A 26784-nucleotide genomic window follows, 5' to 3' on the forward strand; every position below is an offset into this window, starting at 1 on the left:
AGATGATGCATGGAATCCTGAGCTTATTTAGTGCGCACCTGGGCAGTGAGCTAGCTAGCTACAATACAGCACTCGAGGTCAGCAACAGCAGCATGTGACATTGGGGTTCGGCCGTTTCTTAACAAGCCCTGTCTCGTCAAACACGACGGGCCTCGGCCAAGCCAGTCACAGTCACGATGGCGGGGCCGAACGGACAGCCGGATCGATTCTGATCTTCTAGTGTCCATTCCACGCCCCAAGGGTCCAGTGCCATCTATTTCCTGCAGCGACAAAGGCAGACAAACCTGCAGCTTTAATAATCCGAACGAGGTTTCTGACATTATATCGCGAATTCCGAGCAGACACTGTGTCTCAGGCCGTCCCCCGAGGAACAGGCTTTCCGTCCGTCCCGACGATCGAAACGGGACAACCCCAGGCACAGCAGCAAAACAGGCGGGACGTGATTCAGGCGCCCAAGTCAGTCTGACCGCCGGGTTTCAACCAGTTCAACCCGCCATCAAGCTCTCGTTTCTCACGGCCCTGCCGTCCGCACATCCGCACATCTGCATCTCCCGAGGTCTCGTTGCCAATCGAAAGCTGCCGACGAGGACATACTGGCAGGCTGTCTGTCTCTGGCAAATATCTACCAACATCTGATCCAGGGCCGAGCTAGCCGACTGTCAGGATGGTGCAGGAGATAGAGGGCAGGTTCAAGGTCGGGGACGCAAGCCTCTACACGAAGACATGGCTCGTAAGTACTCCGTAACATGTAGCACACATTCCTGCCGCTGTCCCGGGCGGCGTCAGCTGCCGTGCCGCCCCCCTCGTCAGCAACTGCCGAGGCCTGTACATGTGCATGATGCTGACAGCGCCGCCAACGCCGTGCAGCCCGACGAGCCCGGCACCACCACGCGGGCCAAGCTCGTGTTCGTGCACGGGTTCAGCGACCACGTGGGCCGGTACTACGGGCTGTTCCCGCACCTGGCGCGGGCGGGGATCGCGGTGTACGCGTTTGACCAGCGCGGGTGGGGCCAGAGCGTGGAGCGGCCGGCGGACCGCGGGCTCACGGGGCCGACGGCGCAGGTGCTGTCGGACATCGCGGCGTTCATCGGGGAGGTGGCGGTGCCGGCGTCGCCAGAGGGGGCTCCCCTCTTCGTGATGGGCCACTCGATGGGCGGGGGCGAGGTGCTGGCGCTGGCCAGCACGGGCGAGTACGAGGAGAGCGTGGTGGCGCGGGTGCGGGGGTGGATCCTGGAGGCGCCGTTCATCGACTTCCCGGCGGCGTCGCGGCCCGGGGCGCTCAAGGTGTTCGCGGGGCGGCTGGCGGGGCGGGTGCTGCCGCGCATGAAGCTGGCGAACCCGATCCCGCCCGAGGACCTGAGCCGGGACCCGGCGGTGGTGCAGAGCCTGCGGGACGACGAGCTGTGCCACGACACGGGCACGCTCGAGGGGCTCGCGGGGCTGCTGGACCGCACGGCGGAGCTGGCGGCGGGCAGGTACCGGCTCAGCCCGCGGGTGCAGAGCCTGTGGCTCGGGCACGGCGACATGGACAAGGCCACGTGCTTCGACGCCGCCAGGGCGTGGTTCGACAGGCAGCAGCAGATCCCCGACCGCGAGTTCAAGAGGTACGAGGGCGCCTACCACCAGCTGCACGCCGACACGGGGCGCGACGAGTTCTATGCGGACGTCGAGCGGTGGATCCTGGCGAGGTGTGGTGATGGGCCGGGGGAGGCTGCCAAGGTCGAGTCCAAGCTGTGATGTGTGTGTGTGTGTGTGTGTGTGTGTTTATGCTGTATAGTAGTATGAAGGGTGTATACATATATATATACCGGTATATATATATATATGTATATCTCTACTCAAGTACTTAAGTACTTAGTATCTATGCCTTCTTGTCTGCTGACTTGAACATGACCTATCATTTATTGCACATGGCGAATATATATTGTATCCAGCCTACACCACCTCAGCAGTGGTACACGACAGGACTATCAAGGTGGTGCTACCACTAATAAGTGGCACTGCAATCCCCACACCAGACCATCAAGCCCAAGCACTACACACAGGAAGGAGCGGCCTGGCAGCCTGGCAGCCTGGGCAGCTGCAGTGCATGGCACCGTGGCACCGGCTGGCCGGCTGCTGAAACGCCTTGGGCCTTCCCGAGTTGCGCCGAAACATGGGGGAACATGTTACTGCATGTTATAACAAACAGCATGTGCCCCGCCAGTCCTTTCCTCCTCCTTTCTTTCTTTTCAGCTCCCTCCGCATGGTCCACAAATGCAAATGTTGTCAGTTGCTGTCAATTGGTATTCTGCATCTTCACAACTCTGCACATGAGTCGGTCCGTGGAGCTCACCGCCGGCCCCCCACCGGCCAGCCAACCAACGCGCGTCTGACCTGTCCAAGTGCACAAAGTCCTGAACCACTGGACCACGCGAGGACGATGTCCCCCTGCCCGCCAGCCCGTCAGCCCGTCAGCCCGCCTCGAAAAGAAGGACCCCCATCTTACAGCTCGCTCTCGCTCTTTAGCGCCGCTGCCAAGCATGAAGCTGCCCTCCGCCCCCCGCGACAGCTATGGCGATTTGCGCGATGGAGGGCCTCATTTGCCGTGTACACTGCAATGACCAAAATCGAGGTGGGTACGAGGTAGGGAAGCTTCTCCTTCAGGGTTTGCGTATAAGTGGCGCCCGCGTGACGGCAACGTTTGTTGCTTCTTGTCTTTTGTGGCACAGAGTTCAGACCCAAAGTCCCCCGACAAACAACAGCTTTGGCCTATCGCGCTCGACCGCCGCCCGCTCTCGCTTACATCACGACGCCAACTGGCCCGCCGCCTTGTCCTGTGTACACCTTCCCGCGTGTGTACACCAGTCATCTACCTCCTGCGTGTCCGAGTCGAGTCGAGTCGAGTCGACCCAAGATGGAGCCCGACCTCTCCGCCTCCATCACCCACCACCCGCACCCTTTCAACCTCCACCACCACGTCTCCAATGTCTCGCGCTCCAGCAACCACACCCCGATGTCTGGCGCCCGGTCTACCCATGCGAACGACAATGCCAAAGTCGCCGCGAGCACTGCCCTCGAGGCCGAGCAGGTAGGCGGCGAGCAGGAGGGCGCACACGCCCGCCACCCTCCACACCACGAGGACATTGAGAACCAGAAGGCGGGCGGGCGCCTCCCCCGCTACTCTGCCGAGAGCGACCCTTACGGCCTGTCAGCAGGGTACAAGACCGCCGATGAGCTGGAGAAGATCAAGGCCAACATCTCTAGGAAGCGTGACGGCCGGCCCTCCTCCTCCTCCAACGCCGCCGGCGCCAGCATCACCAGCAGCACCTCGTCCCCCGCCCCCAGCGTCAGGCGCGCCACGTCCAGCCTCCTGCCCGGCTTTGGCCGCAGGGCCGTCCAGTCCCGCCGCGTCCAGGGCTTCTACAACCGCCAGAACGAGACCATCGAGCGCATGCTCAAGTCCGTCGACCAGCACGTCGCAGAGGCCAGGCAGGAGCAGGGCGAGGACCAGCTCAAGTTCAAGATCGCCGTCTGGGGCTCCTTCGTCGCCAACGTCGTCCTGGCCGCCCTGCAGGTCTACGGCGCCATCTCGTCCAGCTCCCTCTCGCTGTTCACCACCATGGCCGACGCCATCTTCGACCCCCTCAGCAACGTCACCCTGATCTTCGCCAACCGCGCCGTCCGCCGCGTCGACCCCGCCCGCTTCCCCTCGGGCAAGGCCCGTCTCGAGACCGTCGGGAACATCACCTTTTGTTTCCTCATGACCGCCGTCTCCTTCATCCTCATCGCCTTCTCCGCCCGCGAGCTGGCCGACCGCGAGGGCGAGGCCGGGGTTAACCGCTTCCACCTCCCCTCCGTCATCGCCGTCAGCGTCGCCTTCGCCACAAAGCTCGCCCTGTTCCTCTACACCTGGGCCCTCAAGGACCGCTACTCGCAGATCCTCATCCTCTGGCAGGACCACCGCAACGACCTGCTCATCAACGGCTTCGGCATCCTCACCTCGGTCGGCGGCTCCAAGCTCATCTGGTGGATCGACCCGGCCGGCGCCATCGTCATATCCGTCATCATCAGCTTCGCCTGGCTGCGCACCGCCTTCACCGAGTTCCTCCTGCTCGTCGGCGTCGTCGCCTCCGTCGAGACCCAGCAGCTCATCACCTACGTCTGCTGCACCCACAGCCCCGCCATCCGCCAGATCGACACCGTCCGCGTCTACCACTCCGGCCCGCGCCTCATCGCAGAGGTCGACGTCGTCATGGACCCCAACGAATCGCTGCAGGAGACCCACGACGTCGCCGAGGACCTCCAGTTCAAGCTCGAGAGCCTGCCCGACGTGGAGAGGGCTTATGTGCATGTTGACTATGAGACGGATCACAAGCCTGAGCATTTCTTCAAGAAGGATCTTTAAAGGGAGGATTTCCCCTACTTGGATGGATGAAGCTGGATCCTTGATAAGAAATATCCTTCGGGGGTTTTTTTTCTGGACAAAAAATTATGAATCATATGAGGCGTTCTGTTATGGCTTATAAATGCTCCTGCCTAGGTGCAACCGATCATTTGGGGACTGCTAGATTAGACATGACCATGCTGCTGCACGAGCATACACACGAGGTTCTTGGCCACGTCTTATTTTATTCGCATCTGTGACCAACGCTATGGAGCTGGTCTTTACGTCCACTCGAAGCCAGCAGACTGCCAGTGGACCAGACTTTGGTCCGGCCCCGCAGATCGAGGTCGGATGGTGTGCAAGTGCATTGGCAAGAACATCGCCTAACGAGAAGATACACGAGAAGATACTAAGGTCAATGAGGGTCGGTCTGCGAGTCCCGTAGGAGCGGTGTCTCCCAGCTGAGTCGGTCATTTGTACCGCCGCTCATAAAACATCCGCGATCAAACAAACGTAACGGGGCTGGACTCTTTTCAAACATCCGACCGGAACCACGAGGCCGGGGAAATGGCCACGCTTGGGACCGGGACACGCCGAGGACAAGGACCCCCGCCCTGACGACATTTACCGGCATCATGGCGTAGACCCGACACCGGGGCCGGCTTCAGGAGTAAGCGCCCGTCTTCCGCCTCGAATGCCGGCCTTTATCTATCGGCCTCCGGGATACCTTAGCTTAGGACCTGTTATTGTGCCTGGCGGAGACCTCGTGGAAGCTTGAGAAGAACAGGTGAGGTCTTTGTGGCGAGGACATCATGTCTCTTCTCGTACTGTTCAGCCACGATGCACCCAGGATTCGAGCAATGACCGACCGCGATATTCAGCACGTCTGTCCCTGGACACCAACCACTGCCGCCCACGCACGTCCAACTTAGAACGCCGCCCGCGAGCGCACCTTGGCAACCTTGGCTGGCCCACCCGTCCCAGGCTCCCTGATCAATCATGGCTGTGATTGCGATTCGCACACATTCAATATATCAACCACGATAGCTTCTGTCTCGCCGCAATGGGGACGGCCAGGCGTGTAAACGTATAAGCGCCCGACCCGTGGGTACAGATTTGGAGATTCCGTGATCTGCCAAGCCGCTGACTGACCACCCACTACAGGGTATCTCCCCCTTCTGGTGGCGATGGGCCAGTTATAAGGAGTCCTGATCGCCCTGGACGAGGCGATATCTCCTTGACGACTTATTTCCCCTCTATTGCGACAGATGGCTCGCATACATGTTCTGCGCTCCCCGCGTGGGGGGAGTGTGCCTTGGCGAATAGACGGCTGAGAATATAACGTCTTCCCCCCAGCGCGTACCATGGGTCCCCGAAAGAGAGAAAGGAGAGGATGAAGGAGAGTTTCATACCTTCCCCTTGCGGTACTGGTCTATATTGTTTGTTTGCTGCTGTCGATCGGTTACTACAGGGATTCCTGGTTGATATTCCGGCCCGTTGAGTTGACTGATCGTGTGCTTCATCGGACGCGGACTCATTGGCGAATTCCCTCCCGATCTTTGTCCCCATGACAGGGCCTGTCGCGGCGGTCCGGCCGCAGGCCACCGACGAGAAGGCGGCGGTTGTGCTACAGGACGATGGGGTTGGTGATGCGCCGTCTGTCACGGAGGTGCTCGAGGAGAAGCCCAAGAGGACTTGGAAATCGTATCTGTGGGATACTTTCGACAAGTCGCCCGAGGAGCGTCGCTTCCTTTTCAAGCTCGATGCTGTTCTCATGACCCTTGCCTCTCTGGGATACTTCATAAAGTATCTCGACCAGGTATGTTTCCAACACCTGGGCCTCTCAGGCATTGAAGGTTCGTGCAATGTGCAGCAAATTAATAGTTGGCAGGTCAATATTAATAACGCCTTTGTGTCGGGTATGAAAGAAGACCTCAAGCTATTCGGGAATGAGTTGAACTACATGCAGGTTTGCTGGACTGTGGGATACGTCTTAGGGGAGATACCCAGGTATGATTTCCTATAACCGATGGTGATTGAGTCGGAGCTGAACTAATCTCCTTCCCAGTAACTTACTGCTTACTCGTATACGTCCCGGAATATGGATCCCTATCTGCGAGGTATGCTCAAGAGATCAGTCTCTACCCATTGACTTGAGAGCCACTTACTAACAATCGTGAAAACAGGTCACATGGTCGGTCCTCACCATCTTGCTGGCAAAATGTAAAACAGCCACGCACATCTACGTCTTGCGCTTCTTCATCGGCCTGGCAGAGAGCACCTTCTACCCAGGAATGCAGTACATCATCGGGTCCTGGTACCGCAAGGACGAGCTGGCGAAGCGCTCGTGTCTCTTTCACGCCATGGGCAACGTCGGATCGATGGTCTCGGGCTACCTCATGGCGGGGGCTCACAATCTCGACGGCGTCCATGGCTATCATGGGTGGCAGTGGCTCTTCATAACGAACACGATATTATCACTCCCAATCGCCATCTCAGGGTTCTTCTTCCTCCCAGACCTGCCCGAGATCACAAAGGCGTGGTACTTCACGCCCGAGGAGATCGCCCTCGCGAAAGAGCGCATGCGTCTCGAGGGCCGAGCCCAGCGTGCCCCGTACACCAAGGCCAAGTTCAAGAAGATCTTCTCGAGCTGGCACATATGGGCGCTGGTGATGCTGTACATCCTCTTCAACAACGGCAACGGCGGCTCGTCCCAGCCCGCCTTCCCCCTGTGGCTCAAGGAACAGGGCTACAGCCTGCGCGAGGTCAACATCTACCCCACCATCACGGAGGTGGTGAGCATAGTGACGACCCTCATCTACGCCTGGACGTCCGACAGCCTGTTCCGCGGGGCCCGCTGGCCCGCCATCGTCTTCTCGGGCCTCGTCAAGATCATCGCCTACGTGCCGCTGACGATCTGGGCCGGCATCCCAGACAGCCTCAAGTGGGCCGCCTTCATCCTGTGCGGCTTCGGCGGCGGCATCTCCGGGCTGACCTTTGCGTGGGCGCACGAGATCTGCAGCGACGACAACGAGGAGCGGGCGCTCGTCACCGGCGCCATGAACCAGATGGCCTATGTCTTCCAGGCGTGGCTGCCGCTTGTCATATGGCAGCAGGTCGAGGCGCCCGCGTATCCGAAGGGGTACCCCAGTATGGTCGGCCTCTCGATCGGGCTGATTGCTATCGCGTTCATCATCCGTTTTCTGCATAAGCGGGAGGTCCGGCTCAAGGCTGCCGCGGCATCGTCTGGTGTTGCTTGAGCGTGATAGTGCGTGGGGTCCTTCAGCTCTGCATTGGGCTTGTGGGTCAGTTCTTGGTCGATGTACTCGGTCATCCAGCTACAGTTGCTGGTTGTGTACAGTTTGGACAAGCCGTTGCAGTATACTGTCAAGGTCAATGGGGTTTTGCTGTTAAAGGCCAGTTCTAGGAAGTTAGTTTATTCCGATACAGTCTCATTAAAGAGACGGTGATGTCGAACTCGACTTACATGCCCATAGTAGGAGAAATTGATGGAATGAGGAGTAGAAAACATGGAGCCCATCATCATAGGCACAAGAACAAACTCAAGGGCTTTCAAATCACTCAGATGTATTGCTAGAATCACGTAGAACTTTCATCTGCGAAAGTAACTTGTCTCGATCTTATTTCATACCTAGGTAACCGTACGTCCGGGACCATATATGTGGTTTCGCTTCTATTCCGTATACGTCCGAGGACATACATGGCGCCTTCATACGGTGGTAAGCACTCAAGACCAAGACCATATATAGCCTCTTCACATAGTGGTAAACTTTCTTTAAAGACCTAGCGTTTTTTTTAAAAAAAAAACAATACTAATGTATCCAGCCATGATTTCAATTACCTCACCATCCCGCCCAGCTAGAACATTAGTATATTACTAAAGATACGGTATGTTTAAAAGTTTATTGAAACTTAATTCTAATGGTGAAAAAGAAAAACTAGAAGTACATTTTGTAGACTGAGGTATTTGTCCACGGGGGAGCTCGCGAGCGACGCGCTTCCTGTTGTCCCTAGTGTTGCGAGGAGGGGCCATCTTTTCTGCTCGGTGCGGGGTCGTGAACAGTTGCTGTGCCCTTGACGGTGGCGTGTTGTGCGATTTTTCCTTGTCGTGGTGAAGTGTTTCTGGGAGGTCGCAGTTGAGTCGTAGCCTGGAGGGGAGGCTTTTGGAATGAAAAGGTTGGGGGTGGGTTTGTAGGAGTTGATAAGCCTTGTGGTGTGACCCAAACATACTTCGGGTTATCCGAAAGTGCCAATAGGACCGAATGACCCCTCCCGTTCCCTGCCTGAGCCTTGGGGTGACGGAATCTACTGTACAGACGTACAAGCAGACTCCCACAGAAATTATTGCAAGCCCTTCCAGGTGCCCACAAATGAACCGAAGAGTAGTCCCAGCCCAGCCGAGCCGAGCCGGACAACTGCCTTGTGCAAGTCCCTTGTGCAAGTCCCTACCGATGTAGGCGAATCCCCGCTGTGGCTCTAGCACAGAAAGAGACATGATGGTGCCTATTGATGCGTGCTTTTGTGGGGTGCCAACGGGCGACCTTCCCCAGATTCCTGCTCCGGGGTAGTGCAATCACACTTCAGCCAGGGGCTCTCTTCCAATCACGACCATTGCAATACGGTATGCGTCCACTCACCTCCCCACCAGACGAGACGGCCTCGCTTCAACACTGTCCGAGTCACCTTGGATTATAGTTAGCCTCCGTGGTCTGCCTCATGTCTGAGTTGCAAAATCCCCACCAGGGCTGGATGTAGAGGTCCATCTCCGTCTTAAGAACAGGGTGCCGTGGGCAATGCAAGTGTTTATGTGTGGTCAACTGGTATTAGCTTGCGCACGGTGCCATTCTCAGTGTCAAATGGGCCGCTCTACTTGCCTGTGCCAAGTCATTAGCTGGTCTCCTCAGTTGTTATTACAAAGGTTTATGAACAGAATGCTCGTGGTAAAAATGACCCGAGCCCAAAGGACATCGACCATTGGCCATCTATGGACCACTGGCCACACTGTATATAATTTCATAACAATCCGTATTCGACGTCTTGTTACAATGGATTTGGATCCGCCCCGAGAGCTCGTGGGCAGGGTCTTCAAGTCATGGCGATCATCAAGTATCTCGTTCGTGTTGCTAGCTTCGCCGCGCAGCGGTTCGTGGCCGCGCGAGTCACCGTGAACCCGGAGCACAGGTAATCCCTTCATTTTCAAATGCCATTTAACCTGTTCTGAAGTGTTTGGCTGACAGGGAGGCACAGAAGCGGGAACGTCTTCGTCCCAGTCGGTGTCGCGGTTGGGTCCTCGCCCCAGGTCGCGACCCAACAGTTCGCGCCGTTCACTCTTGACCAGACGAGCCCTGTAGCCACGCTCGACTACGGTGGCGAGAGTGCTGGTTACCCCTATTTCGAGGTGTCCTCACTCACCGGGGTGGTCCAGCTTGAGGTAAAATATACCGAGGAATTCGACGGTCTCAACCGTCCCTTTAGCGACGGGCCCTTTGCATACAGCAACCAGCTGGGGAACACATTCCGCGTGGAGACTTTCAACATTACAACCGAGGGGAGGCTCGTAGCTCCGCTTCTTCAGGGCGGACAGAAGTGGCAGTCTCTCCGTCTGCTGACATCGGGCTCCGTCTCTTTCTCAGACGTCGGCTTCGAGGCCACGGTCGACACAGTCCTGCCGGAGGACCTGCCAGGCCAGTTTAGCAGTGACGACGAAGTCCTGAATGAAATCTGGAAACTCGGTGCCAGAGCAGCCACGGTGGCTTGTTTCGACAAGGGATCACAGAAGGCCATCTGGGAGATCGACCCAGAGAGGGGCGTTTTGGCGAGGAACACGCGCCCGTCCTTGACAGCAAAGGCTACGTCTTGGGGTAATTACACACTAGAATTTGATACACTGATTCAGAGGGGAGGCAGCTGGTGGACAGTGGTAAGCATTTGGATCAGTCGGGTTGACAGAGCACTGGATGATACCAGCGTGAAGCTGACTGCTTTTAGGCGGCACCCATTAAGGGGAACGGCTACACAATGCTTCTCACCGGGGAGCTTCCAGAGGCCACACGGTTCGAGAACACAAATACCTCCCTGACGCCACCGAGCACTATCTCGCTAGCATTTGGTGTTGACTTCGTCAACCAAACGACGCTGCCTACATGGGTCCTGGATGTCTTCCAAGTCCCATTTGCAGTCAAGGAGGACATATGGTATCACATCACAGCCTCATTGTCAACGAGCGGGTATTTGGCGGTCTCTATAGACGATACACAAATATTCAATGTCTCCCGGAACGCATACCCCTTCGCAACGGGAGCCTTTTCAGGCACCTTTGGCTTCGGCGCGTACCAGGACCAGGCAGCTTACTTCAGGAACGTCCAAGTCCACAACACCGCCAATGGTACATCCCTCTACACCAACGCCCTCACGAGCGAGGATGTGCTGACCGAGTACGGCACCGCGGATCTCGCCGGGAGCGTTTGCCTCGATGGACCAAAACGAGATCGCCTCGTATGGCTGGGCGACTTCTACCACACCTCGCGCATCGTGGCGGCGAGCACCTCTCGGATTGACCACTCCAGGGGCACGCTGCAATTCCTGCTCGACTCGCAGATCGCCAACGGCCAGCTCAACATCTCCCCAAACCTGGGCTACGACGCCAAGGTATACGCCCAAGCCATGGCGGCGCCGGCGGCCAGCTTCGCACTGCCGGACTATCAGATCCTGGGGCTTATCTCGTTCGCAGACCATGTGCGCCTGCATAACGACATCGAGTGGGCACGAGAGACGTGGTCTGGATGGCAGAAGAGCATCGACTGGCTCCTTGCGACGGTCAACACCACCACAGGGCTCGTAACGCTGCCCAGCTCTTTTGCTTTCATCAGCGGTGCAGTCAACGGGTCACCGGTCTCGTGCGCTGCGGTCCAGGCGCTGCGATCGCTCGCAGACGTAGCGGCTGCAGTGGCAGATGCTGAGTCGGCGGAGCGCTACAACGCAACCGCATCATTGCTAGCCGACGCCATTAACGAGAGGCTGTGGAACGACGATATCGGGGCATACTCCATCGACATCTACAACACCACGGCCATCTCAGTTACAGGGACCGCCTTCTGCATCACGTCAGGCGTGGCCCCGGCAGACCGGACGGCCCGGTCCATCTCGGCCCTGTCAGCCCTTCGCCTCGGTCCGGGCTACAAGGACACGTCCGCCGTGTCAACTTCCGACCCGGCAATCAACATCTCGCCCAACACCAACGGCTTCCTCCTCTCGGCCTTGTTCCAGGGCAACGCGACCGCCGAGGCGCACGAGCTTCTCAGGGGCCTGTGGGAGCCCATGCTCACGAGGCCGGAGACCAGCGTCGGCACGAGCTGGGAGTACGTCAACGCCGCGACGCTCAAGCCCGGGCTGGGCATGTTCACCAGCCTCAGCCACCCCTGGGGCGGCGCCCCGACGTACGTTCTGACCGAGTGGGCGGCGGGGGTGCGGCCCGCGGCAGGGCTCGACGGCTTCGGGTACAAGTCGTGGGTCGTGGCGCCTGAGACTGGCACCAAGATCGGGCTGAAGAAGGTGAGCGCGACGGTCTCCACGGCTTATGGGGACCTCGTTGTCGAGTGGCAAGTTGAGGGTCAGAGCGTGTCGGCCACGATCCACGCGCCGGCCAACACGAGTGGCAGCTTTGTGTATGGGGAGCAGGTCGTTCCCTTGAGTGGGGACTCGACGTATCAGTTCTCGATAAATATCCCAGCTTGATCTGCCGTCAATCAAACTGACCCAAGTATGCTTTGTACGCTGCACAATGGCTGTCGCAGAAGCAAGCCAAAGATGTCTGACGGAGCAGCCGCCGTTGGCTCCGAGGTCAACACTGAACACTGGTCTGATTGTACGGTCTCGCGTAGTTATTGATTCAATAGTGATAGTTCCTTGTAAGCCCACACAATGCCATTCTCAAATTTACAGTGGGATTTCATGGTGCAGAAACAAGCCGTGGGATTTGGCAATGGCGTGTCTCCGCATTGTCTTGAAAATGGAACGGACTGCCTTACGGCGTGCGCCACGGGAAACCAAGTCAACATGGGTCCTCCAATGCTCACAATGGGCTGGAAACCGGGCTCACTAGCGAATGACGGTCTGGAACCGCCTTTCACGAAGTCTTGGACAGCAAAAACAGTGGACAATAGCACTTGAGCGTACTTCGATCTAGGGACTTGACCAACGGGGCCCGGAGAGTTGAGCAACGACTTGGAACCTATCTTTATCATCCTGTGAGGTTGCTGATTCTACCGTTGTTCAAAATCTCGCACCATACAACAAGTATTTGGCTAACGCAGCTGAAGCTGCCCGAATAGCAAGGCCAAAAAAAGCCACGAGGCGTGGAATTTGGAGAGAAGCCATAACGACAGCTACTAGTACAGAGTGACCCAAGATGACGGGAGAGGAGATCGAGGACACGGTACGCCCGGGATTTCTACAATATGACCCCGGAACTAATACCATGGTCCCTAGATTGCCGTGGCATGGCCGCCCAAGCCCCAGGCAAGCGAGGACGAGACGGCCAGGACCAAGGCCACGCCGACCAAGATCGCCAACTCGGCAACACCGCGCCCGCCGCGAAAGACAGAGCAGCGTTCCATAAGGATATGTGGTTTCTGCAGGCCCTACCTTGGACCCAATGGGGTCTGTGGCCATGTAAAGGAGCGCAATAGTTCTGCCTGACGGGGATAGGGGGTGGCAGTGGTGTGAGGCAAGAGACCGGGGAGGTGGCCGTTGGCCCATGCAGGCGGCATCGTGCTGTTATTGCCCAGGCGTTCTTCTTCTTGTTCTGCTGCTGCTGTTGTACCTAGGTGTTCAAAACAATACAGCGTGGAAGCCCTTGAAGTTTGTGCTCAGTCTACCAAGGTACCCTGGGGTAGATCGTGTCCGTCAGTATGGAGAACTTTGTTGGGTTTCTCACATACGTACAGTACAATGTGTTTTCTGACAGCTTGTACCCTAGGGTAACTTTGTACAAGCGCAATATCTTTAGTATCTATTGTGACTGCAATTCTTAGGTCAAATGTTTCGAAAAGCCTCTTATATGGTCCTAGATAAAGTGTCATGCTCATGTGCTTTCTGAACTCCTGGAAGATGCTAGTCAGGAGCGAGGAGAAGATGCCGTCCTCCAGGGTTGTTTAATAGGCTCTGCATAAATGTGAGATTCAATGAGATATTCTTAGTGTTGGACGAATAGCATATCTGTCGGTCTCTGTATATCGATATAATCCAAGTACTGCATCTATCTTTCCAGTAAAAATCCTCTCGCTACCGGACTTCAGTGCTGTTAAAAATTGCTACGGCTTGGTGATTCTCGGTCTTAGGCGCAGAGCACTCTGATAAACTCTCGTGGCCAAGCAGTGTATTTTGTGGTAGTACTACGACGTTGCATTGGGAGAGCTGCACGATGGGGACCACCGGTTGTTGAGACAAGGAGAGCCGCGCTCAGATGTTGTGCCCAGAGGGCTGGAAAGTAAAGACTGCACACGCCCAAGTGTCGTGATCTTGAGAGACGGTCGGACGTGGGCTGAGCTAATGTGGGATGACTGCCCCGTATTCCGGGTGGCTGCAACGAACGTTGAAGGCTGATGGCGTTGCATGCGAGGGGCGGGCTGGGAATTGAGTTCCAATAGCGCCATCCATCGACTGATGGTAGGGAGTACAGTAGCTCTCTTGGCCCCAACAGGACGTGGGAGGATGCTGGTTTTAATTGAAGGAAAAAGACAAGAGCAGGCGAGGTGGGCGAGCTGTCAATGTCATGCAGGAAGGTTGTTGAGAATAAAAGAGCGAGGAGATGCAGCCGTGTAAGCCGCCTGGCTGCCCGATCGGGAAACGCCCGTCCAGCCTGCCAGCCTGATTGTCGCAGGGAAGAGCTTTGTTGCCTTGGTCCTCGAACCCTGCCCGCTGCCGCCGGCAGGGCTGGTGACCCTGGCATCCCGGTACCCTTGGGCGCCGGGCGGGTGAGTGACGTTGACTCACGTGGGTGCTGATGATGGTGTTGACTGAGTGAGGTACGTACGTACGTACATTACAATAATACAATAATACAATAATACGGCGTGTTTCTCTCGACACGAGACGGGGGTGGTGGCTGCAAGAACCCTCAAGACGCGGCATCACACACAAGACCAGCTCGCAAAAGACCTCAGATTCAATCTCTCGGGTGCAGATTCGTGCAACAGTGTGCATGGTCAGACCCCTGCCGGGCAGCCGGGGCATTTGGGCCCATCTCACCTGCAGAACTCAAAAGCGTGCCGCTCTGTTTTGCTGAGTTCCGACCTGTGGTGGTCCTGGTGGATGAGCTCGAGCTTGTCCGAGGGGGCTCGCCGCGGCAGCCAAATTCAATTACAAGCCGGCTCATTTCCGCCAGTTGGTGCTGTGGGTGTGTGGCGTCGTATTGCAGTGCGGTGCAGTGCGGTGCAGTGCAGGGCAGGGACTGACTGCCACGGCTGTCTCGCTTGCAGGCTGGCAGGCTGGCAGAGCACACCACTCTCTCTCAACAACAAGGGCCAAAGACCACTGATGCGCCGGGGACACGAGCGACACGAGACATATGAGACGGGCCGGCCTGCCAGAGTGGAACAAACCTCTCGACACGGTACCCGCGACTTGCACATTGCCTGTTAGCCGTCCCCGGGCCCGCCGCATGCGTGTGCTATCACGGAGCGGTGCTGCTGCATGTTCCCCTTCCCCTCTGCCCTTGTCGCTGCTGCATGCCATGGAGCTCCGCTCCTGCACCCTGCACCCTGCACCCTGCACCTGCAGCCAGCTCCCAGAGCTCCCAGCTTCCCCAACTCCCATGGGGTCAACAGAGGATCGTCGGTTTCCCTGGCGCCCGCGTTTTGCTCTCATGACCTTTTTCTCCTCCTCACCAGTCGCCACCCCGCGACGTCTTTGTACTATAATCCGTGGCATAGCGGCATAGCATTGCTCTTCCTGCATTCTTTCCCTCCGGTTTTGCCCCCAAACACCCTCGCAACCACACACAATGGCTGCGCAGAACGGCGAGGACGCCTACGTCACGGTATGTGGATTGGTGGTCCTGCCCGCGCCTGCCCGCGCCTGCCCGCTGCGACTCAAGCCGCCGCTGCATTCTGGAGGCACTCGACACTTCCCCGTGGGGTTGGCGAGTCAGCCCAGCAACGAGACAGCAACGGGCCAGCGCACACGAACAAACACAGCTGACAATTGGGTCTGAATAGCTGCTGCTCAGCGACACATACCTCCCAGGTACGCCCGGCGCGACCCCAACTGCTTGCCCCCAGGAATAGGACTCTGGCTCTGACCGTCTCGCAGGAGCCCTGGTGCTCGCCCACTCCCTGCGCGATGCCGGCACCCCCAAGAAGCTGGCCGTCATGGTCACGCTCGATTCGGTGTCGGCCGAAGTAATAACACAACTCAAGGTGTGTCTCGGCTCTCCCGCAAGAGGACCGGTGGTGGTGGTGGTGGTGGTGCAGCGAACACCCGCTAAGGTACCGTCGCAAGGCTGTCTTCGACTACGTAATACCAGTGCCCCGTGTGCGAAACGCGAAGCCGGCGAACCTCTACCTGATGAACCGCGCCGATCTGCACTCTGCATTCACAAAGATCAACCTGTGGAAACAAACACAGTTCAGGAGGATTGTGTACATCGACGCCGACGTCGTCGCCTACAGGGCACCCGACGAGCTGTTTGACCTGGACCACCCTTTTTCCGCCGCCCCGGATATTGGATGGCCCGATCTGTTCAACACCGGTGTCATGGCTCTGCGCCCCAACCTGGGCGACTACTACGCACTGGTCGCCATGGCCGAGAGGGGCATCTCTTTTGACGGCGCAGACCAGGGCCTGCTGAACATGCACTTCAAGAACAACTACAACCGCCTAAGCTTCACTTACAACGTCACGCCCTCCGGCCACTACCAATACGTTCCCGCCTACCGCCACTTCCAGTCGAGCATCAACATGGTCCACTTCATTGGGAGCGACAAGCCCTGGGCACTGGGCAGACAGGCATCCTCAGGGGGCTCTCCCTACGATGAGATGCTTGGTAGGTGGTGGGCCGTCTACGACCGCCACTACAGACAGCCGGTCAGTATTGTGCCGTCCTCACCAGCCCAAGCACAGAGACTAACCTCCGAGGCAGTCCCCCCCACTCACGCCGACCGACGCATCCCCGAGTCAAGACCAGCACAAGGTTCCCGAGATCATTCAGTATTTTGTCAAAGGCGAATTCCGTCCAAAGACAACCACCTACGTTATCCCGACCGGCCAGCCACCGCTCCACCAAGGTAGATCCACACATGATGCGTATCATCATGCGCCGCCACCACCCTCGCAACCTGAATATCACCACCAACACCAGCACCATCACCATCACCAGCAGCCTCATGAGCATCACCATCATGAGCATCCGTCCCCACACCACCATGAGAAGTCTCAGGCCGGAGACTCCTTCCCGCATGCTTATATACCCCCTCCTCTCCCCAGCGAGTCGTTCAGTAATGTTGAGGGGTCAAACGCTGAGGCTCGAGAAGAGCAGGTTTCAGGGCCCCAGGGCGGGGCTCCTGTAGTTCGCCATGAGGAGAGGGAGCATAAGCCTGAGCGACCCCCAGTCGAGTACAGCTGGGATGCTCAAAGGTGAGGAGTTACCGCCGCATCTGCCCGTTCTCAGACCCGGCCGCTGACAGTTCACAGACAAGCACCGCCTGCAGATTCCAAGCCCGAGGCTATGAATTTCCCGCAGATGCACTACGAAATGTCTTCCGATCCAGCTCCATTCGTCCCTCCTCCGCGATACCCAAGCCCGCCGAAGAATATGTGGTATGAGGTACCCAAAGAAAAGCCTGCTCCACCCGCTGAGAAGCCCCGGCCGATCTTCCCTTGGGAAATAGAGCAGCCGAGGCCTTCCCGCGTTTTCGCTGACGGTGTATACCAACCCGAACCATCCTTGACCGAGGGTTCGACCGTTGCGCCTTCCGGTAGGGGGGTATTCTCCCCGGAATCTCAAGCGACGATGACTGAGCCTTCTATGACAGAGTCATCCACCGCGGAGCACAAGAGCGAGCCTAGCTCCCCTTCCACCCCTACCATCCGGGTCACTCATTCTGATCCCTGGGCCTCTTTCACACGGGTCAATGCGTGGGATGATGATCCCGCCATTGATAAGTACGTGGGTTCCATGCCACTGTACCGTCGACACAGGAGCTCAGGCAGCATCGTGGGCCAGACCTCGCCCCGGGCTGCGGGTGGTAGTGGCGTCGGATCCCAACAAGAGACGTCAGCCGGCGCAGAATGGCGAAGACGCGGTTCCAAGTTGACCGACTTCCCTACTGCCGTCGAGCGACCAAGTCTCCCTGTCACGCCCGCGCCTATTCGTCGGCCGAAGTTCTGGGGCGCTGGTGACCCAGGCGTCGACGACGAGGGTGAGGGTGATGGCAGACTGCCGGCAGCGGACGGAGTGCCTGAGCAGTCGGAGTGGGTATGTGCGCATGGGCGTCGATTTAGTATCGGAGATTGCCCTTGTGATTTGACTAACTTATTCCGATTTTACAAGGACCCCGCGGCGCGGCTTCAACTGCTGGCGAAGCAACAATCCGAGTTGCTGCTGCAGAAGCTCGGCGCTGGCGAGGTGTCTGGGGGTGGCGAAGCTGGTGGCGCGACTGGCGGAGAGAGCCACAGTATACCTAACCGGCCGTTGCCCTTCGGCTCCGAAGATATCGTTTCGCCAAGGTATATTGCACGCTCGTCCAACGTCCTGAGTCCCCAGCCTGTCAAGCCGCCTGGTGCGGGGTCACAGGGGATTCTGGGCCAGGCCCAGGGTGAGAGTGAGGCTACGCCGCGCAGCACCAGCGCCAGCGCCAGCGCCACCGAGACAGCCAAGCCAGCAGAGTCCGGAAGCGCCATCCCAGAACCGTCTTTCCACGGCCCCGGACCGGCGTGGGAGAAAGATATGGAGGGTCTGAGTCAGTCGACCGCGTTGCCCCCGTCCGAGGAGGAGATGGATGTGCTGCAGACGTGAAGGGCGTCCACGGCCGCCGGCGGACGCGGATGTACCGTGGGCGATTGTCTGTGATCTTATACCCTGTTAGCTGCTGAACTAGCGAGCGCCCGTTCTTGATTTCTCAGTTCTTGTTGCTTGCAATGAGGGGGGGGGGGTGAAAGACAGTGGGCGATGTAAGGGCAAGAGCGGGACATGGCCTCGATTTGGGGGATGTGACCGTTGTGGGATGATAAGTTTGGTATCGCACAGCCATACTTATTTCTAGTGCGAGGAAACGGAACGAATATTCTATGATACCTTGTGGGGGCAAGAGTGACGGTTGAGACAAGAGCATGAGGGATGGCGGCGGGGGTTGGTAATAAGACCCGTGAGCCTCTTTGAGAAAACGCTGAAAATATCATCTCGGTGTCTTCCAGGCCACATGGTCTGACCACATTTTTCTCTATCGTACTATTCTCTTTCCTTGCCTGCTCGTCTTTCTTCTTTTGGTATCCGGTCGGGTGAGGCTTTTATAATGCGTCCGGCTTTGTTGCACTTCTCACTGTCATTTTGGAACGCCAGGTTCTTGGGCAATTAACTCCTTTGGCCGCTGTATTGATTATGTGCAGATTTTGGAGACGGGGAAATTGAAGTGTGGAGGATCAAAATAGGGCTCGGAAAATGAATCGGATCAGGCGCGATTGTATTTATGTATGGATGGCTGGCTGGCTGGCTGGCCGGCCGGGCTGGCTGGGTTATCTGTCTTGCATGGCATCAGATATCGCACCAGCATACCTATTTAATCATACACTGTCATTCTGGAAGATTCGTTGTTTGCTCAAGTGATCGCTGCAGATGCTCGTAGCGAGCTCTTATGAACATCGAAATGGTCTTGGAACAGTGTTCACTTGAAATTGTCGTTCCTCTCGATGTCTGCCGACGCCTGAGCCGAGGACCTCGGGAGGCTTGACATGAGTATATGGCGAGGCTGGGAGAGAGGCGCGGATGATCTGGATTTAAATTTGTGTTCGGGCCCCTTTCTGTAGAATAACTTGATTCTTGCAAGTAGTGTGTGGGAAGTCAGGAAGGTCGTTACAGATGCCAAATCTTTCCAAGGTTACACGGAAGAAGAGCGCAGAAAGTGGTGTGCCCAGATGGCCAGCTGTGGGTGCCAGGGGACCCTCTTGGTTTGACTAATTCCAGGGAGGAAACGGGACTTCGAGAGAGTAAATTGATGTTGAACGCATCTCGAAACGGCCATTCACACAAGGCTTCGTAGAGGATGGGGGCATAGAACGGTGGGTAACCTTGGAAGTGATCCCCTCAGCCAAGCATTTATAACAGACAGCTACGCTGAAAGATATCTAATCCCTTACAGCTGCCAAAGCTGTCGAGCTTGGAATCCTGTTGGCATGGAGAAACAGCCTGAGTCTGCATAATATTAAATACCGCGTGGAAGCTTCCACAAGGGTGTTTCCCAGCTGGTCAGCTTCTTTAGCTACCTACTTAGAGGTATAGTTTTAGAAAAAGGATATTCACACAGGAAAAAACGGCCAGTACCTAGATACACAGGTACAAATACCCCCCCATACACCAACCTTAATTTACACCGCCCACTCGCCATACAAAACCGAAATTTACACCCATTGACTACACATATCCTCATCGACCCTCAATTTCTAATCCTCCTATTATCACTTCTAATCTAATAATTTACTTTCCATATCATCACCTAAGGCACTTTAACAAATCTCTTTCTAAGTCTCCAAATCCTTCTCATCACCAACAAGGTCCTCCACAATAAGGTCAACCTACTATAGCTAGTTAATAGTCCCACAAGCCCTCATATAGGGAGGGTAGGTCTATATAGGTGGTGTAAAAAGTACTTTATATAGGTAGTATATATAGTTGGAGGAGGTAGAATAAAGCCCTCTAATTAGCTACAGCCTAAAGGGGCATTTATATTTATATACCAGCCGTTTTTTCCTGTGCGAATATCCGTTCTCTAGTTTTAAGCTTCTTAGTATATATATCTAGACGCTAAGTTAGTGGACCGGTCTGCACATATCCCTACCAACACACATATATTTCTTATTAAAAAGGTTAATTTTCACTATACTTTATTTAATTCTATAGAAATACTATATAAATAAATTTAATAATATTAAAAATTAAATTTTTTATTTATAATAAAAAAAATTTAAATTATTAATTTAATATTATTATATATTAAAAATAAATTATTAAAGTTTAATTATTTTTTTAATTAATTAATAATTAATATATAAATTAATTAAACCCTCTTTAATATAAAGTTAAAAACTTATAATTATAATTTTTTAATTAATTTTTATTTAATTAGTTTCTTTTATTATAATTTAATTTAATCTTTAATTTAATTTAAACCTTCTTTTAAATTATATAAACACTTTTATTTCTATAAATATAAATATTAAATTAAAACCTTCAAACTTAAATTTAAAATTTTTATAAATTTTAATTTTCTTTAAATTAAGTTTATAATCTTTTAACTTTTTAAAAATATATTAATTATTTTAAATATTAATAACTTTTTTAAAATAAAGATTTACCTTTATATAATTATAAATTTAATTATTAATAACTATTTTTTTATTTATAAGCTATTAGAATTATAAACCTAAATAATAAAATATAGTTACCTTATCTAATTATCTCTTAGTTTAATAATATAATAGGCTAAGTAACTACTTTTAAGTAGTTTTACTTATAAAGCTAATAAATAGATATTTACTTAAGTAGAGTTAAAACCTTTAAAGGAATAGTAGCTTTATCTTCACCTATTTTAACTAACTTACCTAAATTATATAGTAAATTTTAACACTTATATTTAATATTTATTAATATTAAATATAGTAGGTTATAATATTAAGTATAATAGTATAAATAGAAAGAGGTTTAAAGGTTTATTAGGTTTAGGTTTAATATAAAATTAATTCTTATTTTTTTAAAAGTAAGTAAATATTATTTATTTTTAAAAGTTTAAAAGAAATATAATTAGATATTAAGGTACCTTTAAGGTACTTTTTTATAGCTTTTATCTAATTATTATAATTATATCTTTTTAAAAGATTATTTTTAATTATTATTATTAATTAATATTAATTATTTTTATTTATATTTTTTAAAATCTTCTTTATTTATTATTATTAATTAATTTTAATAATTTATTAAATCTTTTAATAGTTTTTATTATATTTTTATAAAATATAAATTAACTAACTTTTTTAAATAGCTATCTTTTTTTTATTTTTATTTTTTTTCTTTCCTTTAATAATTAATTTTATTAAGTTTTTAATAAGCTTTTTTAGTTTTAATTATTTTTTAATTATTTTATTAATTTTTAAATATTATTATTATATTTTATTATTTAAAATAATTTAAAATATCTTTATTTTATAATTATTTTTATTTATTATTATATTATTTATAAATAATAATTATAAAACTTATAAATAGTTTTTAAAAAAACTTTATATATTATTTTATATATATTACTTTAAATAATAAAATAATTTATTTAAAATTACTTTAATTTATTAAATTTAATTTTTAAAGGTTTTAATAATAATTATATTAACTTTATTTTTATTAATTTTAACTTTTTTTATATTAAATTTATTTATAATTTAATTAAAAATATTAATATTATTAAAACTTTTAATAATTATTTTTAAAATAATAAATAAATAGTTTAAAATTATTTTATATATTTTTAAATTTATTAAAAATAGCTATAAAAGTTATTTTTATTTTAAAATTTAAATAAAAGATTCTTTAAAAGTTTTTAAATTTTTAAAAAATTTTTAATTTTAATTTTTATATATTTAATATTTAATTAACTTTATAAAGTTAAAAGTATATTATACTTTCTTTTAAAAGTATATAAAAGTATTTTTATAAATTCAAATTTTTAATTATATTATATTAAGTTATATTAAAATTATAAAAAATAAAGTAAAATAATTAAGTTATAAATTTTTTATAATATATATATAAGTCTTTTTAAATAAATAAAAGTATTCTTTTTTATATAAAAATATTTTTATATAGTTTTTAATTAAATAGTTTTATTATAATTAATATATTATAAAGTATTATTTTTTATATTATAATAAATCTTTTTTACTTTTATTATTATTATTATTAACTTTTAAATTAAAGGAATTTTTATTATTAAATTAATTATTAATTTTTATTTAATAAAATTTTTTTAAAAAATTATAAATAATATAAAACTTTTATTTTTATTTATATAAAAGATAAATTAATATAGTTTTAAGTTTAATTTATTAATATTTTAATAAATATATTTATAAATAGTTTTAATAATTATTTAGTTTTTAAAAAAATTAAAAACTTTAAGTTTTAAAGTAATTTATTAAGTAACAAAAGAAATAATAAATTTTTATATTAAATATAAATAATTAATTATTATTAAAAGTTTAATATTAACTTTTTAAAAAAGAAATTATAATAGTTAGTATTTTTAATTATAAGTTATAATTAATTTATATATTTTTAATTAATAAAGTTTAATTTAAATAAAGATTTAAATAATATTTAAAAAGATTTTTATAATTTAATTAAGGATTATTATAATATATTATATTTAATTTTAATAAATAATAGTTTTTTATTTAATATATTTTAATTTAAAATTTTTTTAAAAAATAATAAATATAATAAATAAAGTTTTTATTTATAGTTTTAAGATTATTTTTAAAAAAAAATAATTTATAAAATATAAATAATCTTTTTAAAAGTTAATTAAAATATTATAAGTTAATAAATAAAATTATAAAAGTAAGATTTTAAAATTTCTTAAAATAAAATAATAATATTCCTTTATATTACCTTTTAAAATAAATTTTAATTTATTATAAATTTAAATAATTTAAGAATTATTTATTTTTAATATATTTTATATTATTTTTTATTATAACTTTTAATTTTAATATTATAATTAATTAGTTTTTTAATAATTAATTAATAATATTTATTTTTAATATTTATTTTTAAATAATTTATTAAATTTTTATAATTTATTTATTTAATTATTATTTATTTTATTAATTTTTTATTAAATTTATATTTTAATTATATTTTATTTTATTAATTTATTATAAAACTTTTATAAATTATTTATTAATTATTTATTTTATTATTATTTATTTTATTAATTATTTTTGATATTTATTTTTTATTATTTAATTATTATTTACTTATCTTTTATTTATTATAATTTAAATACTTTTTTAATATTTATTTATTTACTTTTAAATTTTTTAAAATATTAAAATCTTTTATAATATTTTAAATAATTTTATTTATAAATATTTTATTCTTTAATATTTAAGAGTTATATTTATTTAATTATTTTTTATTTTATTAAATAATAAAAATATTTTTAATTTTAATAATCTTAAATTTTTTAACTTTTATTTAATTTATTTATTTTTAAATTTAATAAATTTATAATATTTTTATAAACCTTTAATATTTTAATTATTTATAATTTTAATTAATTTATATAAAAAATATTATATTTAAAAATATTTTAAAAAGAATTAAACTATAAATTTATTTATTAGTTTAAATTAAAATTTTAAATAAATTAACTCTTTATAAAGTTAGTTTTATTTTAAATAAAAATATTTAATTATTAAAAATATTTATTTATTAATTTTAAATTATTTAAATTAATAATATATATTATAATTTTAAATTTAAATTTTAATAGTTTTATTTAATTCTTTTAATATTTTATATAAATTTATTAAAATTTTTAATTATTCTTTTATTATTAATATTTTTTATAATATATTATTTTTAATTAACTATTAATTATATAAAATTATAAAAGGTTTATACTTTAATAATATTTTAAATAAGTTTATTTTAATTATTATATTTTAAATTAAATTATATATAAAAATATAATATATAATAGTTTTAATTAATTTTAAATATTTTTAATTATAAATAATTTAAAATATTATTTTAAAGTTTAATTTATTTTTAATTTATTTATTATTTTATAAATAATAAATAATAATATAATATTTTTAATATTATTAAATTTATATAATATTTTTAAAATATTTATAAAAATTATATTTTAATTAATAATAATTTTTATAAAATTTTTATTTATATTTAATCTTTTATAAAATTTTATTAAACATAATATTTATTATTATATAAATTAAAAAAACTTATTTTAATAAAATAATTTATAATTATTAAAATTAAATTTATTTCTTTATTATTTATAATAATAATTAAAAGTTTAATTATAAAGTTTATATTAAGTTTTATATAAATTTTAAAAAATTAATAATAAAATAAACTTTTTATATAAATAATAATATAATATAAATATATATTAATATATTATATAAAAATATATATATTCTATTATAAAAACTTTAATTTAAACTATTAAAAGTATTTTTAAAAAAGTTTATTTTATTTACCTTTAATATTTATTTAATAAATTATTATAATAAATTTATAAAATCTTTTATTTTAAAGTTTTTATTTTAATATATATATATATTTTTTAATAAAAGTTTATTTTAAATTTTATAATTAAAATTATTTAAAATAATATTATTTAAAAATTATATTTTAATTATAATTTAAATTATAAAGTCTTCCTTTTAAGTTTTATAAATTAAATTTATAAATAAAAAATAAGGCCTTAAATATATTATATTAATATTAAATATATATATTTAAATTTAAATTTTATTATAAACTATTTTTATAAAAGTTATAAATTTAAGTTAATATTTTATTAAAAAAATTATTTTTAAAACTTTATATATTATAATATTTTAATTATAATTTAAATTTTAATTTTATTAATTTTAAATAAAATTATAAGTTTTTAATAATTATAATTATTTTTAATTTTAAAGTTAAATTTAATTTATATTTAAAGTTTTTCTTTTAATATATAGTTAAATCTTTTAAAAGTTTATTAATTAAATTAGTTTTATTAAAATAATATTTAATAATAAAATTAAATTTAATTAAATATATTAATTATTAAATTTATTTTTAAATTAATTTTTCTTTATAAAGTTATAAAATTATTATAATTTAAAAGAATAATAATAGATTTTTAAATTTTCTTAAAGTATTATTATTAATATTTAAAGTTATTAATAATAATATTTAATTTTATTATAAATTATTTAATTAAATTTTATATTAATAAACTTTTTAATTAAAAATAATAAAATATTATTAAAATATATTTTTAATAATATATTTTTAAAAATTATTAAAGTAATTATTTTATTAAAAATATTATATTTAATTTAAATATAAAGTATTAAATTATAATATTAAAATAAAAATATTTATTAAAACTTAACTTTAAATTTTTAAAAACTTTTAAATTTTTAAGTTTTTAAATATAAATAAATTAACTTTATTAAACTTTTAACTTTATTTTATATTAAATAGTTATTTATTAAAAAGTTAAATAATTTTAAAGTATTTCTTAATAAATTTTAATAAAAATTATAAAATTTAAAAACTTAAATATTATAATAAATAATAAAAATAGATTATTTTAAATAACTTTAATTTAATTAAGATTTATTTAAATTCTTTTTTTAATTAAAAATTTTAAAAATTTAATCTTTTAAAAGAAATTATATTTTTAAAATTTTTATAAAGTTTAATTAATAGTAATTAATTTATAATTATTTAAATATATTTTTATATTTTATTTTATTTTTAAAAAATTAAAATATTATTTAAATAAATAATTATATAAATATTAATATAATTATTTAAAATCTTTATAATAAATAATTAGAATATAATAAAAATATTAATTAATTTAAATAATATTATTTTAAATTTATAATAATTATAATATATATAAAATATTATTTTTATTTATTTTTTAAATATAAATTTAATAATAAATATTTATTAAATTAATTTTTAAAAATATTTTATATTTAATAATTAGTTTAAAATTTTAAATAAATAATAAAAAATAATTTTAATTATTATTTTATTAAAGTTTAATAATTAATATAAAGTTAAAAATATTATTTTTTAAAGGTAAATAAAATTAAAACCTTATTAAACTTTTTATTAAAAATAATTTATTTAATTTTTAAATTTTTTTAATTATTTTTTAAAATTTTTAATTTTAATAATAGTAGATAAGGTAAAAAAATAGTAATATTTTTTTAATTTAATTATATAATTTATTTTTAAAAAGAGTTTTTTTATTTTAATTTTTATAAAAATTTTTTAAATTCTTTAATTATAATATAATTAAAAATTAAAAGGTAATTTTTCTTTTTTATTTATCCTTTTTAGTTTTTATTATTTTTTTATTATTATTTAA

General features: G+C 44.6%; 6 protein-coding genes across 6 annotated transcripts; all 6 read left to right on the forward strand.

Annotated features, from left to right (window-relative positions):
- Window positions 1–664: 664 nt before the first annotated feature.
- Window positions 665–1737, forward strand: KVR01_011123 (acylglycerol lipase; the record flags this gene model as incomplete). The annotated part of the gene is made up of 2 exons (XM_044786070.1): window positions 665–730; window positions 868–1737. The coding sequence occupies 2 exons, from the start codon at window positions 665–667 to the stop codon at window positions 1735–1737; spliced, it is 936 nt and encodes a 311-aa protein (XP_044640270.1).
- A 1159-nt stretch (window positions 1738–2896) lies between these two features.
- Window positions 2897–4387, forward strand: KVR01_010897 (uncharacterized protein; the record flags this gene model as incomplete). The annotated part of the gene is made up of 1 exon (XM_044792585.1): window positions 2897–4387. The coding sequence occupies one exon, from the start codon at window positions 2897–2899 to the stop codon at window positions 4385–4387; it is 1491 nt and encodes a 496-aa protein (XP_044640044.1).
- Window positions 4388–5933: 1546 nt separating this feature from the next.
- KVR01_010734 (uncharacterized protein) lies at window positions 5934–7626 on the forward strand (the record flags this gene model as incomplete). Its single annotated transcript, XM_044787319.1, has 4 exons — window positions 5934–6185; window positions 6258–6376; window positions 6435–6486; window positions 6553–7626. 4 exons carry the CDS (start codon window positions 5934–5936, stop codon window positions 7624–7626), a joined length of 1497 nt encoding a protein of 498 aa, XP_044639881.1.
- Window positions 7627–9479: 1853 nt separating this feature from the next.
- On the forward strand, window positions 9480–12121 carry KVR01_010921 (uncharacterized protein; the record flags this gene model as incomplete). Its single annotated transcript, XM_044781979.1, has 3 exons — window positions 9480–9568; window positions 9635–10307; window positions 10376–12121. The coding sequence occupies 3 exons, from the start codon at window positions 9480–9482 to the stop codon at window positions 12119–12121; spliced, it is 2508 nt and encodes an 835-aa protein (XP_044640068.1).
- Window positions 12122–12794: 673 nt separating this feature from the next.
- KVR01_010859 (uncharacterized protein) lies at window positions 12795–13084 on the forward strand (the record flags this gene model as incomplete). Its single annotated transcript, XM_044794574.1, has 2 exons — window positions 12795–12821; window positions 12875–13084. The coding sequence occupies 2 exons, from the start codon at window positions 12795–12797 to the stop codon at window positions 13082–13084; spliced, it is 237 nt and encodes a 78-aa protein (XP_044640006.1).
- Window positions 13085–15023: 1939 nt separating this feature from the next.
- On the forward strand, window positions 15024–19059 carry KVR01_011104 (uncharacterized protein). The gene is made up of 7 exons (XM_044781242.1): window positions 15024–15425; window positions 15604–15631; window positions 15698–15804; window positions 15887–16471; window positions 16527–17020; window positions 17078–17861; window positions 17937–19059. The coding sequence occupies exons 1-7, from the start codon at window positions 15390–15392 to the stop codon at window positions 18399–18401; spliced, it is 2499 nt and encodes an 832-aa protein (XP_044640251.1). The 5' UTR covers window positions 15024–15389; the 3' UTR covers window positions 18402–19059.
- Window positions 19060–26784: the final 7725 nt, after the last annotated feature.

This window comes from Diaporthe batatas (genome assembly GCF_019321695.1).
Source record: "Diaporthe batatas strain CRI 302-4 chromosome Unknown Contig00014, whole genome shotgun sequence".
NCBI lineage: Eukaryota > Fungi > Ascomycota > Sordariomycetes > Diaporthales > Diaporthaceae > Diaporthe > Diaporthe batatas.